Source organism: Cherax quadricarinatus, chromosome 4 (assembly GCF_038502225.1).
Source record: "Cherax quadricarinatus isolate ZL_2023a chromosome 4, ASM3850222v1, whole genome shotgun sequence".
NCBI classification, from domain to species: Eukaryota; Metazoa; Arthropoda; class Malacostraca; order Decapoda; family Parastacidae; genus Cherax; species Cherax quadricarinatus.
This window is the reverse complement of record NC_091295.1, coordinates 5097095-5112684: the sequence shown is the minus strand read 5'-3', so window position 1 is coordinate 5112684 and position 15590 is coordinate 5097095. Positions and strand designations below refer to the sequence as shown.

The 15590-nt window shown below is 41.4% G+C and overlaps 1 protein-coding gene across 1 annotated transcript in view; it reads right to left on the bottom strand.

Moving 5' to 3' along the window:
* Vps13B (vacuolar protein sorting 13B) overlaps window positions 1-15590 on the bottom strand; it is a 394231-nt gene that overhangs the window by 100908 nt on the left and 277733 nt on the right. The window contains exon 32 of the mRNA XM_070098172.1: window positions 5583-5672. Coding sequence (XP_069954273.1) covers window positions 5583-5672 — 90 coding nt within the window. The remainder of the gene's footprint in view (window positions 1-5582; window positions 5673-15590) is intronic.

Genomic DNA, 15590 nt, shown 5'->3' with positions numbered 1-15590 from the left:
GGAAGGAAAAAAAACTGGCAGGAAATGGCAGAAATTGTACACCAAATCCAGTCATTCCTGGAGTGGAACCACAGTCGATGGCCTCCACTCCAAACCAACAGATACAGATACTAATGCCGGAAAAAAAAGTCCCCCCCAGTACCACCAATACCACCAGTCCGATGACATTCTTCCTTGCAAATATACAGGGTCTAAAGCCAACAACGAACAACAAAATACCTTTCATCTGTGGACTGCTTGCAGAGGCAAATGCAGTGTTCGCGGCTTTCACTGAGACCCACATAAAGGATCACTTGGACAACGAAATATGGATCCCAGGTTACAACCTATACAGATGCGACAGAGTGAACAGGAAAAAGGGGGGGTTGGCCTGTATATTGCAGAGTCACTTGTTTGCACAGAACTGCTTAATGCCTCAAATGATGTAGTGGAAGTTTTAGCATTAAAGATCGAGAACCAAAACCTAGTCATTGTGGTAGTCTACAAGCCTCCGGATGCAGCGTCCCAGCAATTCCAGGAACAGCTGTTAAAAATTGACCACTGTCTGGAAAATCTTCCAGCTCCTGCTCCCAACATCTTGCTCCTGGGGGATTTCAACTTAAGGCACCTAAAATGGAGGCATATAGCAAATAATGTTGTTGCAGTGATAACATCAGGAGGCAGCTCTGACGAAAACTCACACACACACACAAGCTTTTAAATCTCTGCACAAAATTCAACTTAAACCAGCAAATAATAGAGCCTACTAGACTGGAGAATACACTAGACCTCATCTTCACTAACAATGATGATCTGATATGAAATGTCACCATATCAAAAACAACATACTCAGATCACAACTTAATCGAGGTTCAGACATGTATGCGTGGAGCCCCAGACCGACATAATGAGATTAGTCACGAGGGAGCCTTTACCAAATTCAACTTCAATAACAAGAACATAAAGTGGGACCAAGTAAACCAAGTCCTAACCGATATAAGCTGGGAAGATAGACTAAGCAACACAGAGCCCAACTTATGCCTTGAACAGATTAACTCGGTGGCACTCGATGTATGCTCAAGGCTTATTCCTTTAAGAAAAAGGAGGAGTAGATGTAAAATGGAAAGAGACAGGCGCTCCCTTTACAGGCGACGAAAAAGAATAACAGAGCGGCTAAAAGAGGCCAATATATCTGAAATGCGTAGGGAGTCACTGGTCAGAGAAATAGCAAACATTGAACTTAAGCTAAAGGAATCTTATAGGAGTCAGGAATCGCGGGAAGAACTGAAAGCCATAAATGAAATCGAAAGAAACCCAAAGTATTTCTTTTCCTATGCCAAATCAAAGTCGAGAACAACGTCCAGTATTGGGCCCCTACTTAAACAAGATGGGTCCTACACAGATGACAGCAAGGAAATGAGTGAGCTACTCAAGTCCCAGTATGACTCAGTTTTTAGCAAGCCGCTAACCAGACTGAGAGTCGAAGATCAAAATGAATTTTTTATGAGAGAGCCACAGAATTTGGTTAACACAAGCCTATCTGATGTTATCCTGACGCCAAATGACTTCGAACAGGCGATAAATGACATGCCCATGCACTCTGCCCCAGAGCCAGACTCATGGAACTCCGCGTTCATCAAGAACCACAAGAAGCCCCTATCACGAGCTTTTACCATCCTATGGAGAGGGAGCATGGACACGGGGGTCGTCCCTCAGTTACTAAAAACAACAGACATAGCCCCACTCCACAAAGGGGGCAGTAAAGCAATAGCAAAGAACTACAGACCGATAGCACTAACATACTATATCATAAAAATCTTTGAAAGGGTCCTAAGAAGCAAGATTGCCACCCATCTAGAAACCCATCAATTACACAACCCAGGGCAACATGGGTTTAGAGCAGGTCACTCCTGTCTGTCTCAACTATTGGATCACTACGACAAGGTCCTAGATGCACTAGAAGACAAAAAGAATGCAGATGTAATATATACAGACTTTGCAAAAGCCTTCGACAAGTGTGACCATGGCGTAATAGCGCACAAAATGCGTGCTAAAGGAATAACAGGAAAAGTTGGTAGATGGATCTATAATTTCCTCACAAACAGAACACAAAGAGTAGTAGTCAACAGAGTAAAGTCCGAGGCAGCTACGGTGAAAAACTCTGTTCCACAAGGCACAGTACTCGCTCCCTTCTTGTTTCTCATCCTCATATCTGACATAGACAAGGATGTCAGCCACAGCACCGTGTCTTCCTTTGCAGATGACACCCGAATCTGCATGACGGTGTCTTCCATTGCAGACACTGCAAGGCTCCAGGCGGACATCAACCAGATCTTTCAATGGGCTGCAGAAAACAATGTGAAGTTCAACGATGAGAAATTTTAATTACTCAGATATGGTAAACACGAGGAAATTAAAACTTCATCAGAGTACAAAACAAATTTCGGCCACAAAATAGAGCGAAAAACCAATGTCAAAAACCTGGGAGTGATCATGTCGGAGGATCTTGCCTTCAAGGAACATAACATTGTATCAATCGCAGCTGCTAGAAAAATGACAGGATGGATAATGAGAACCATCAAAACTAGGGATGCCAAGCCCATGATGACACTCTTCAGGTCGCTTGTTCTATCTAGGCTGGAATATTGCTGCACACTAACAGCACCTTTCAAGGCAGGTGAAATTGCTGACCTAGAAAATGTACAGAGAACCTTCACGGCGAACATAACGGAGATAAAACGCCTCAATTACTGGGAGCGCTTGAAGTTCCTGAACCTGTATGCCCTGGAACGCAGGCAGGAGAGATACATGATTATATACACCTGGAAAATCCTAGAGGGACTAGTACCGAACTTGCACATGAAAATCACTCACAACGAAAGCAAAAGACTTGGCAAACGATGCAACATCCCCCAATGAAAAGCAGGGGTGTCACTAGCACGTTAAGAGACGATACAATAAGTGTCAGGGGCCCCGAGACTGTTCAGCTGCCTCCCAGCATACATAAGGGGGATTACCAATAGACCCCTGGCTGTCTTCAAGCTGGTACTGGACAAGCACCTAAAGTCGGTACCTGACCAGCCGGGCTGTGGCTCGTATGTTGGATTGCGTGCAGCCAGCAGTAACAGTCCGGTTGATCAGGCTCTGATCCACCATGAGGCCTGGTCACAGACCGTGGGCCCAGACAAGTTGAGCCCAAGATTGTTGAGAAGATGTGCAGACCAGCTAGCAGCACCTCTAACTCGCATCTTTCAGCACTGCCTAGTACAGTGTAAATGGCCCTCTCCATGGAAAGAGACAAATGTAGTCCCTGTTCACAAAAAGAAGAGCAGAGCAGAAATCAGCAACTACAGACCAGTGTCACTCCTGTCAATCACTGGTAAGATCCTTGAAACAATTATCTCAAGACAAATGACAGATTTTTTTGACTACCACTCACTACTTTGTGATCGTCAATATGGCTTCAGGAAAGGTTACTCTGCTGCTGATCTGTTGCTAAACCTCTCCACTAAGTGGCACCAGTCACTGGATGAATCCAAAGTCAGCTGTGTGGTAGCACTGGACATTGCTGGCGCTTTCGACCGGGTGTGGCACCAGGGCCTCTTAGCAAAACTTCAAGCACTGGGAATTGCAGGCTCTACGCTATGTCTCCTCAGTGATTACCTTCATGGTAGATCTCTAAGTGTAGTCCTCAATGGAACGGAATCAGCAAGGCATCCTATTGGGGCAAGCGTTCCACAAGGAAGCGTGCTGGGTCCACTGTTATGGAATGTCTACTTCAACGACCTTCTTCATCTCATCCCAGAATCACATGCATATGCAGACGACTGTACACTGACATTCACTTATCCAAGAGAAGAAAGGCCAGCTGCTCTAAGCTACATCAATCACCAGCTGAGAGCTATATCAGCTTGGGGAAATAGATGGCAAGTAACATTTGCACCTGAGAAAACGCAAATGATGATAGTCTCTAGGCACCATGATGATAATGCTGGTGCAGTAGTAAGGATGAATGGGAGGATGTTGGCACCTGGAGAAGAAGTTGATATCCTTGGGGTGAAATTTGACTCCAAACTAACCATGAAGATCCATGTTGTAAATCTTGCAAACAAGGCAGCCAGGAAGCTTACAGCACTTCGCCGTATCTCGCATCTGCTTGACAGTAGGGGTTGCAAGATCCTGTACGAGGCACAAGTACGCTCACACCTTGAGTATGCTCCACTTTCTTGGTTTGCCTGCCCCCCCCTCTCATCTGCGACTGCTTGACAGAGTAGAGAACAGAGCAAGACGTCTCATCTCTCGCCTGGACCCATCCTGGATAGATCTGTCATTTCAGCAGAGCCTTCAACATAGGAGGATGTGGGTGGCCTTACTGTTATGTACAAGGCCAATATTGTCAAAATACCACACTTGGATCCACTTCTAGGACAGCGTGAAACAAGCTTTTATGCCACAAGACGGGCAGAAAGCAGCAACTTCACTCTGGCTGTACCCTTCTCCAGAACATCACTCCATCTGAGATCATACATACCCAGGATGACTCGAGTATGGAACACATTCGTACAGCATAATGATGTCAACGAGATAAAGTCAGTTGATCAAATGAAAATGCTGGCCCACAGATGGCTCCAACTTCATCCTGTTCCCTACTTGTATGTCTCATAACAATAAAAATGCTTTCAAATGAGCTGATGTAGGTAACAGCTCTTAGCTTGCCAATAAAGTTAGGAATCCTTAACCTGTAATATAGCTGTCAATAAAGCTAGGGATCCTTAACCTTGTCAAACCCTGCGTAAAAAAAAAAAAAAAAAAAAAATACAGAGAGAGAGAGCCACAATCAGTCAGCCAACCACCCGGCCAGCCAGCCAGCTACGTATTACACATGTTCCAGAGTTGTTTCTCTTTACTTAGGGTATAGGTTATACAACATTCTGGCAGGATGACACTACCAGTGGTATTCTCCCATTCCACTGTGTCGACAATACATAAAGATAACAGTAACATATGATACTGTATGTGACGTAAAATTTACAATACAGTTCACTACCATGTATACATTATATACAGTACATAAATAATTAAAATATAACAATAGAAGTAAATTATGGTAAAAAGAATGAAATAATGATTGTACATTACATTACAGTACTATGTAGGTAGTTTATATAGGAAAAGTTTGACATTATGCCTACCCAGTACAGTGGACCCCCGCTTAACGATCACCTCCCAATGCGACCAATTATGTAAGTGTATTTATGTAAGTGCGTTTGTACGTGTATGTTTGGGGGTTTGAAATGGACTAATCTACTTCAAAATATTCCTTATGGGAACAAATTCGGTCAGTACTGGCACCTGAACATACTTCAGGAATGAAAAAATATCGTTAACCGGGGGTCCACTGTATGTTGGGCAATTTTCGAAGGTTCGACTTACGTCCATTTTGACTTATGACCGGTTGGTCGGAGCCAAGCTTGGTTGTAAGTCGGATGGTACCTGTACTAATATACAGATATATATCAGTAAAATAATAATCTAAGCAAAGTTTGGGATTGATAACTGCAAAAAACACCATTTATTACAGTGATTACCATCTTGTAAATTACCTGATCAACCATCCCTCTTGAAAGAGGAATAGGAGGACTGGACACATACAGGTCTCCCTCAACATTCGCGAGGGTTAAGGGATCAAGAGCCTCGCGAATGTTGAAAAACCGTGAATGTTTGGTGCCCCAATATATTGTAGGGAAATATAATACAATACTGCCTCCTTAACTTGTTGAACCATGAACAATCATAAAATACATGAAAACGTCGTAAATTGTACTAAATATATACATGTTATGCTTTAATAACATGTATGTTATTAAATACCACAGACTCCACCAATGCCTCCACCAATGCCTCCACCACTTCCCCAACCACTGCGAGTCCCTACTACCCTCCCTCCGACCCCTGCAACTGGCAGCCAGCCCTCCCACCACTCGGTGTGGTGAGTGTTTTGTTTGTTCATTATTTGCTATTAAACTACAGTATAAATAATGTAAACCCATTCATGACTGCATATTGGAATGGCTATTCGGACAGGTATTGGACGGTGACATCATGTGTTTACTCTTGAACACAGCAAAGAATCGAACTTTCTGCTACTGCTAATAATAACAATAGTAATAATAATAATAATAATAATAATAATACGATATAATTGAAGAAGGAAATTGTACAAAAATACGAGGGAGTGGTTGACACATTGTCAGTGTGGCTTTGTTTATGCTGGAGTGAGCATTAGTCTCCCTGCTCTTCCAAAAATTTCACAATAATTCAGCAGTTGAGGCAGTGGTATTTAATAACATATGTGTTGTAAATAATAATAGTACATATTAATAACATGTATTATTATTATTAATAACATGTATGTTATTAAATGCCACTGCCTCAATCGCTTCCTCACCAGCTGCCTCACCCACTGCCTCAGTCGCTGCCTCAATCGCTGCCTCAATCGCTGCCTCAATCACTGCCTCAACAGCTGCCTCAACAGCTGCCTCAACAGCTGCCTCAACCGCTGCCTCAATCGCTGCCTCAACAGCTGCCTCACCCACTGCCTCAATCGCTGCCTCAATCGCTGCCTCAATCGCTGCCTCAACAGCTGCCTCAACAGCTGCCTCAACAGCTGCCTCAACCCTGCCTCAATCGCTGCCTCAACAGCTGCCTCACCCACTGCCTCAATCGCTGCCTCAACAGCTGCCTCGCCCACTGCCACAATCGCTGCCTCAACAGCTCCCTCAATCGCTTCCTCAACAGCTGCCTCAATCGCTGCCTCAATCGCTGCCTCAACAGCTGCCTCAACCACTGCCTCTACCCCTCCAGTCGCACTCAATCTACAAGTACCAAACACAATGAATTATTGTGAAATGTTTAGAAGAGCAGGGAGACTAATGTTCACTCCAGCACAAACAAAGCCACACTGACGATGTGTCAACCACTCCCTCGTATTTTTGTACAACTTCCTTCTTCAATTATATCGTATTTATTATTATTATTATTATTATTATTATTATTATTATTATTATTATTACTATTGTTATTATTAGCAGTAGCAGAAATGTTTGATTCTTTGCTGTGTTCAAGAGTAAACACATGTCACCGTCTAATACCTGTCCGAATAGCCATTCCAATATGCAGTCATGAATGGGTTTACATTATTTATACTGCAGTTTAATAGCAAATAATGAACAAACAAAACTCTCACCACACTGAGTGGTGGGAGGGCTGGCTGCCAGTTGCGGGGGTCGGTGGGAGGGTAGTAGGGACTCGCAGGTGGCGGGAAACTTGAATATGATTTGGCGGCTGGGAATTTGGCATTTGGGAATTCGCGAATGTGTGAAGCCCGCGAAAGCTGAAAACGTGAATGTTGAGGTTGTTTCTTGGGTCACTCTGCCTCAGTAGAAGATGGCCAGTTTAAAAAAAAAACATACAGTGGACCCTCCTTTTCGTTGATCTCCGTTATCGCCAATTTCTGTTTTCGCTGACTTTTTCGTCAAAATATTGTTTCTGTTTCTGTTAATTTCCTCCATTTTCGTCAATGGTACAGAACTTGTCCAGTGCCCAGAGCGCACACAGAGCCGCCTCCACATGTTTCTCGGTGAGTGAGCATATCCTGCGATGTCATACTGAAACATTTTGTAATAATCCACTGTTTTTGGCACTTGTTTATTGTGTGTGACTGCTAAATAAGCCACCATGGGCCCCAAGAAGCTTCTAGTTCCAGCCCTTTGGTAAAGAAAGTGAGGAATACGACAGAATTCAAGAAAAGTTTGTAGAAAAATATGAAAGTGGTAGTGGTAGATAGAGGGTGGTAGTGCGGTGGTAGTGGTGGTGGTACAGGGTGGTAGAGGGTGGTAGTGATGGTGGTAGAGGGTGGTAGTGATGGTGGTAGATGGTGGTAGTGGCTGTGATTGGTGGTAGAGGGTGGTAGTGGTAGAGGGTGGTAGTGGTAGAGGTGGTAGTGGTAGAGGGTGGCAGTAATGGAGATTTGTGCAATGTGGAGTAGGATGGAAAGATTTGTGGCATAAAAACAAAGAAGGAAGCGACCCGGATGAGGACTTGGTACCTAGAATCCTTATGGAGGGGGATTCCCATTCCAAAGAATAACATCTCTTCCCTCTCCCCTCCTCCCTGTCTTCCATCCACCAACAACAGTCTTCAGTAAAGGTAAGTATCATGTTGAATGTTCATTCTTTTGTGCATGTAAATCTATCTTTAAGGTAAAAAAAAAATTATTTGTTAATACTTCAGGGTGTCTGGAATGGATTAAAAATGGATTCAGTTTTTGCCGATCTCTCTGGAATGGGGTATACTATACTGTATATAAAGTTGTGGTTATAATTTGTCATTGATATGTACTATATTCAAATTAATTTCTAGACCTGATAAACCCCTTATTTTAGTAGTGATTTCTTTTTGAGGATAAACTTTTTTGTACCTTTAATTTTAAACCAACCACCCTACATTGCCAGGCCACGGGCAGGTGGCTAAAGTTCTCGCTTCACACAACAAGGGAATGGGTTTGATTCCCAGTGAGGGTAGAAACATTGGGCATGTTTCTTTTCACTAGTTGTTTATGTTCCCCATCAGTAAAATGAGTACCTGGGAGTTAGTCGACTGCTGTGGGTCACATCCTGGGACAAAACTGACCTAATTTGCCCGAAATGTTCAGCATAACAAGGGCTTTCTAAAGTAGTATGTCATTGATGTCAGTTAGAACTGTAACCTTGTACATGTACTTGTAGTAAATAAAGATATTATTATTATTATTATTATTATTATTATTATTATTATTATTATTATTATTATTATTATTATTATTATGATTATTATTCTGCAACTGCAGATGTCATCTTCAATTAGAACAGCATACAGAATACAATCAAATTCCAGAATTTATGTACAGTACTTAATAATCCACATGATTCATATACTACAATACTTTTGCTGACAGCTATTTTGCAGATAATTTTGATTAATCAATCACATGTTTTCTTGATACCCACTGTCTTTTTGATTGCTTTGCTTGGCATGTAACTATTAAACTAAAAATCATAAGTTTAATTCAAGATATACTCATTCTCTTATGAATGTCAACATTAAGTAGATAAGAGTAAGATTTAAGGAAATATGGTCAAAAGATTTTAAATAATTCAAACTTGCAAAATTTCTTATTATCTGCAGCTTCAGAATTGATATCACTTCTAGGAACCTAACCCATGTGAATTATGGAGGTCAACTGAAAAGACTTGACTTACCAGTGGAAAAATCCTCACTCAAGGTTTGTAACATACAAAATATGGAATTTCATCAAAGAATGAATGGTGCAGGCTTGTTTCAGAAACTCTCAGCAGCCGAGACAAAATTACCGTGTATTCACTTTGAAGGAAACTGTCTAAAACTTCATTTTTGCAAATAATTCAGTAGATGGATAAATATGAGATGACCCCACTAGAGCATAGTATGTGACATCAAATTATGCTTCAGTAGTATTTACAAACCAAGGTCAACTATTTTCATATAGAGTTTCAGGCAGAATAGTCTCTATATGCTCTTGATGTACATTACATTCTTTTTAATTGTTTTTATATAAACTTACTGAAACTTTGATCATGTTATGTATATGGTGAGGTCTACATAAAATGTGTATACTGTACCTACTTGAATTTGTGCGAGTGAGCTTCAGCTCTGGGTTCACTTTTCAAATTTTAGCTAACATGACTGAGGCCTATCTCACAAATTTTGAACCTGTGCTTGGAGTTCACTTTTTTGAACCACTGCTCACCCCATCTCACATTTTTACCATACATTGCAAAAAAAAAAAAAAATCTCCTATTTATTTAAGTATGTATGTAATTTCCAAGCATGTCATCTTAATCTTGTTGCATCCTGAGTGAAGTCTACCTTTGTTCATTATACGACTGATAGTATTTTACATGTTGTGATCATATTCCTCTTGTTCTTCACTCCTTCAGCAACAAAGCCTTAGGTTCCACCCAAGGAAGCTCCTTGATGCTGGTGAGGGCTCTTGATGAAAGGAATTGAACCTGTGCTCCAACTGCTTCAACCAAATCTGAATGCCTTCCCAAGCACTGTATGGCCCCTATATGTTTAGTGATCTCCCTCCCCCATGAATGTAGTAATAATAAAAGCCTAGTTCTCACATTTTTTCTAGTTAATTTCCAACATTAACGATGCTGTCTTTGAAGCTCTCCTTCGTAGTCTCTCAAGACTCAGTTTGTGCTGTACTAGGCAGACACCAGTGCTACATAATAATGCTTCTCACATAAATATAATAAAAAAAAAAAGCATTATGAATTAGTTTTTGTCAAGATTCTGGAATACTACTCTTCAAACTCATATGCATCTTATGCAGTATGAACACAAATAACTGCCAACAATACACTGTCATTAAAAATATTTCGGTCCCTGGACTTTGATAACTTCATGATCCTAGGAGTCAAACATCATCATTAAAGGTGACTTATATGAATGTATCTGTGTTTACATGAACCTTAGAGACAGATTTGAGATAATGGTTATTCAAGATCTTTTCCTTTAACTGTTTCTGTGAAACTTCTCTCTGTAAGTGGTATTTTATTTTGACTTCCTCCCTTATCTTCCAACTTCATCACTTTATGTACTTTTAATTTAGTTAGTTCCCAGGAATCATCACATCTGGCTTTTCTGTTAGCATTTTATTCTCTGGGTTAACTCTTAAATGGTCCAAACGATATACAGTGGACCCCGGTTTACAATCAGCTCCCAATGCGACCAATTATGTAAGTGCATTTATGTAAGTGCGTTGTACGTGTATGTTTGGGGTCTGAAATGGACTAATCTAATTCACAATATTCCTTATGGGAACAAATTCATTCAGTAATGGCACCTGAACATACTTCTGGAATGAAATAATATCGTAAACCGGGGTCCACTGTATACGTTTTTCAACATCTGAAAGTATGTAAAAATGTAGATCTTTTTTTGTTTTACATGTGAAAACGTGTAAAAACTTTTACCTACATTTTTTTGTTATATTTAAAATATGTAAAAAAGTAGATCTACTTTTGTAGCACTACGAATTTGAACGTCGATCTGTTTGGACCGTTAGGGCTAAAGACCATTCTGCATTTTCTCTATACTTTTACTTTTCTAAATTTTACCTCATTACAATGATGAGTGAACTACAGGTTCTTGTGGTGCCTTTTATGTATTCCCTTGCATGTTGATACAAACTTGTCAGTCACTTCTATGCTCTTCTGGGTGAAAATTGCATTTCTTAGTTGAATCATTCCTTGAATTTCTCTCTCCGCTGTACCTAAACCAGAAAATGCTTTATCCCACTGTAGTCATTTTTTCCTGTACATCAATGTTGCTTGATTATCCAGATGTTGCTCTTCTTTTGTGTGACTTCCACAAGGTAAATGAACGTTAACAAACAGTAACACTAACCCTCAGATGCATTCTACGCTTTATTTTTAATTTGTCAACTTTGCTGGAAGTGAAAACAAGGCCCAGTCTCACCAGCACTGTCCTCAGTTCTTTAAAACGTTGTAGTAGAAAGTTTTACGTTATAAATACAAGCAACTTACTCCTCCACGAGTGTGGACCTTCATTAGGGTACCAGTGCCTCCCTGTTATCATTACTGTTCTTTACCTCTTGTTCTCTCTGCTTCCTCTGCCATTTTATTATTAAAGGCTAGCTTTGTTGCAGTGTTTTTATCACACTTTTGCCAGGATTTCTGTTATTTGGTGGCAGGTTACAAATGACAGCAGCAAAAATATTGAGGTCTTCATTAATAAATGAAATGGCTATGAAATCTGGGAACTCATCACAAGCTGTGATCATTACTTTCAATCTTCATCTGTTTTTGATGAGAAGTGTTATTCCTCCTCTTCCATCTCCTCTAGTTCTTTTCTTTCATGGGAAATATTTCCAAGGAATATTACACTGGTTATCACAACATTTAGGTTACTCTCTGCAACTGTGATGAGATCACTGATTTCTTTTTTTGTTTATTCATTTAGTATTTTGGTTTTATTAATAATATTGTCAAGAAATTTTAATGAAAATAAGAAAAAATTTTGGAGCGAGTTAAACAAGTTAAGAAAGCCTAGGGAACGAATGGATATGTCAGTTAAAAACAGAGGAGGGGAGTTAGTAGATGGGGAGATGGAGGTATTGGGTAGATGGCGAGAATGTTTTAGGGAACTTTTAAATGTCGACGAAGGCAGGGAGGCAGTAATTTAATGCATTGGCCAGGGAGGTATACCATCTTGTAGGAGTGAAGAAGAGCAGGATGAGTGTGGGGGAGGTACATGAGGCATTACATAGAATGAAAGGGGGTTAAGCAGCTGGAACTGATGGGATCATGACAGAATAGTTAAAAGCAGGGGGGGATATAGTGTTGGAGTGGTTGGTATTTTTTGTTTAATAAATGTATGAAAGAGGGGAAGGTACCTAGGGATTGGCAGAGAGCATGTATAGTCCCTTTATATAAAGGGAAGGGGAACAAAAGAGATTGTAAAAATTATAGTGGAATAAGTTTACTGAGTATACCAGGAAAAGTGTATGGTAGGGTTATTATTGAAAGAATTAGAGGTAAGACAGAATGTAGGATTGCGGATGAGCAAGGAGGTTTTAGAGTGGGTAGGGGATGTGTAGTTCAGGTGTTTACATTGAAGCATATATGTGAGCAGTATTTAGATAAAGGTAGGGAAGCTTTTATTGGATTTAGAAAAGGCATATGATAGAGTGGATAGGGGAGCTATGTGGCAGATGTTGCAAGTAGTATATGGAATAGGTGGTAAGTTACTAAATACATAAGGTAAAGAGTTTTTATGAGGATAGTGAGGCTCAGGTTAGGGTGTGTAGAAGAGAGGGAGACTACTTCCCGGTAAAAGTAGGTCTCAGACAGGGATGTGTAATGTCACCATGGTTGTTTAATATATTTATAAATGGGGTTGCAAAAGAGGTAAATGCTAGGGTGTTCGAGAGAGGGGTGGGATTAAATTATGGGGAATCAAATACAAAATGGAGAAGTTTGGGAGTGTGTGTAAAGGTAGAAAGTTGAAAGTGAACATAGAAAAGAGTAAGGTGATGAGGGTATCAAATGATTTAGATGAAGAAAAATTGCATATCAAATTGGGGAGGAGGAGTATGAAAGAAGTGAATGTTTTCAGATATTTGGGAGTTGACGTGTCAGCAGATAGATTTATGAAGGATGGGATTAATCATAGAATTGATGAAGGAAAAAGGTGAGTGGTGGGTTGAGGTATATGTGGAGACAAAAAAACATTATCTATGGAGGCAAAGAAGGGAGTGTATGAAAGTATAGTAGTACCAACACTCTTATATGGGTGTGAAGCTTGGGTTGTAAATGCTGCAGCGAGGAGGTGGTTGGAGGCAGTGGAGATGTCCTGTCTAAGGGCAATGTGTGGTGTCAACATTATCCAGAAAATTCGGAGTGTGGAAATTAGAAGGTATGGAGTTAACCCTTTCAGGGTCAGTGCCGTAGATCTATGGCTTTACATTGAGAGTCCAAACCGTAGATCTATGCCAAAATTCTAGCGGTGTCAAATTTAGCGCGAGAAGGCTGGTAGGCCTATATCTGAGAGAATTAGTCTGGGTGGTCAGTGTGCACACTATAGAAAAAATCTGGATGCCCGCATGGCATTGTGGGAACACCGCCAAAGTAGCTTTGTTCATCGTGCCTGGCGGCAAGGAAGCTCTCACTCCCCACTCACTCTCCGGGCAAATTCTGAATCTCCTCTTCACAACTTACAGTTCTAAAACTGATGGAAGTGGAGCTGAAGAGGAATTCTATGGTTCTGAACCATATGGTACCATTGTATCATATGGTACAATGGTACCATATGTACATTGTCATACAATGGTATCATATGGTACAATGTGCCATATGGTACATTGTACCACATGGTACATTGCACCATATAGTACAGGGCACAGAGACCCTAATGGAAATAAGTCTGTCTGACTTTTTTGGGTTATCCTAGGTTCTCCAAACATATACCTGGAGTTTACCTGGAGAGAGTTTCGGGGGTCAACGCCCCCGCGGCCCGGTCTGTGACCAGGCCTCCTGGTGGATCAGCGCCTGATCAACCAGGCTGTTGCTGCTGGCTGCACGCAAACCAACGTACGAGCCACAGCCCGGCTGATCAGGAACTGCCTTTAGGTGCTTGTCCAGTGCCAGCTTGAAGACTGCCAGGGGTCTGTTGGTAATCCCCCTTATGTGTGCTGGGAGGCAGTTGAACAGTCTCGGTCCCCTGACACTTATTGTATGGTCTCTTAACGTGCTAGTGACACCCCTGCTTTTCATTGGGGGGATGGTGCATCGTCTGCCAAGTCTTTTGCTTTCGTAGTGAGTGATTTTCGTGTGCAAGTTCGGTACTAGTCCCTCTAGGATTTTCCAGGTGTATATAATCATGTATCTCTCCCTCCTGCGTTCCAGGGAATACAGGTTTAGAAACCTCAAGCGCTCCCAGTAATTGAGGTGTTTTATCTCCGTTATGCGCGCCGTGAAAGTTCTCTGTACATTTTCTAGGTCGGCAATTTCACCTGCCTTGAAAGGTGCTGTTAGAGTGCAGCAATATTCCAGCCTAGATAGAACAAGTGACCTGAAGAGTGTCATCATGGGCTTGGCCTCCCTAGTTTTGAAGGTTCTCATTATCCATCCTGTCATTTTTCTAGCAGATGCGATTGATACAATGTTATGGTCCTTGAAGGTGAGATCCTCCGACATGATCACTCCCAGGTCTTTGACGTTGGTGTTTCGCTCTATTTTGTGGCCAGAATTTGTTTTGTACTCTGATGAAGATTTAATTTCCTCATGTTTACCATATCTGAGTAATTGAAATTTCTCATCGTTGAACTTCATATTGTTTTCTGCAGCCCACTGAAAGATTTGGTTGATGTCCGCCTGGAGCCTTGCAGTGTCTGCAATGGAAGACACTGTCATGCAGATTCGGGTGTCATCTGCAAAGGAAGACACGGTGCTGTGGCTGACATCCTTGTCTATGTCGGATATGAGGATGAGGAACAAGATGGGAGCTAGTACTGTGCCTTGTGGAACAGAGCTTTTCACCGTAGCTGCCTCGGACTTTACTCTGTTGACGACTACTCTCTGTGTTCTGTTAGTGAGGAAATTATAGATCCATCGACCAACTTTTCCTGTTATTCCTTTAGCGCGCATTTTGTGCGCTATTACGCCATGGTCACACTTGTCGAAGGCTTTTGCAAAGTCTGTATATATTACATCTGCATTCTTTTTGTCTTCTAGTGCATTTAGGACCTTGTCGTAGTGATCCAGTAGTTGAGACAGACAGGAGCGACCTGTTCTAAACCCATGTTGCCCTGGGTTGTGTAACTGATGGGTTTCTAGATGGGTGGTGATCTTGCTTCTTAGGACCCTTTCAAAGATTTTTATGATATGGGATGTTAGTGCTATTGGTCTGTAGTTCTTTGCTGTTGCTTTACTGCCCCCTTTGTGGAGTGGGGCTATGTCTGTTGTTTTTAGTAACTGAGGGACGACCCCCGTGTCCATGCTCCC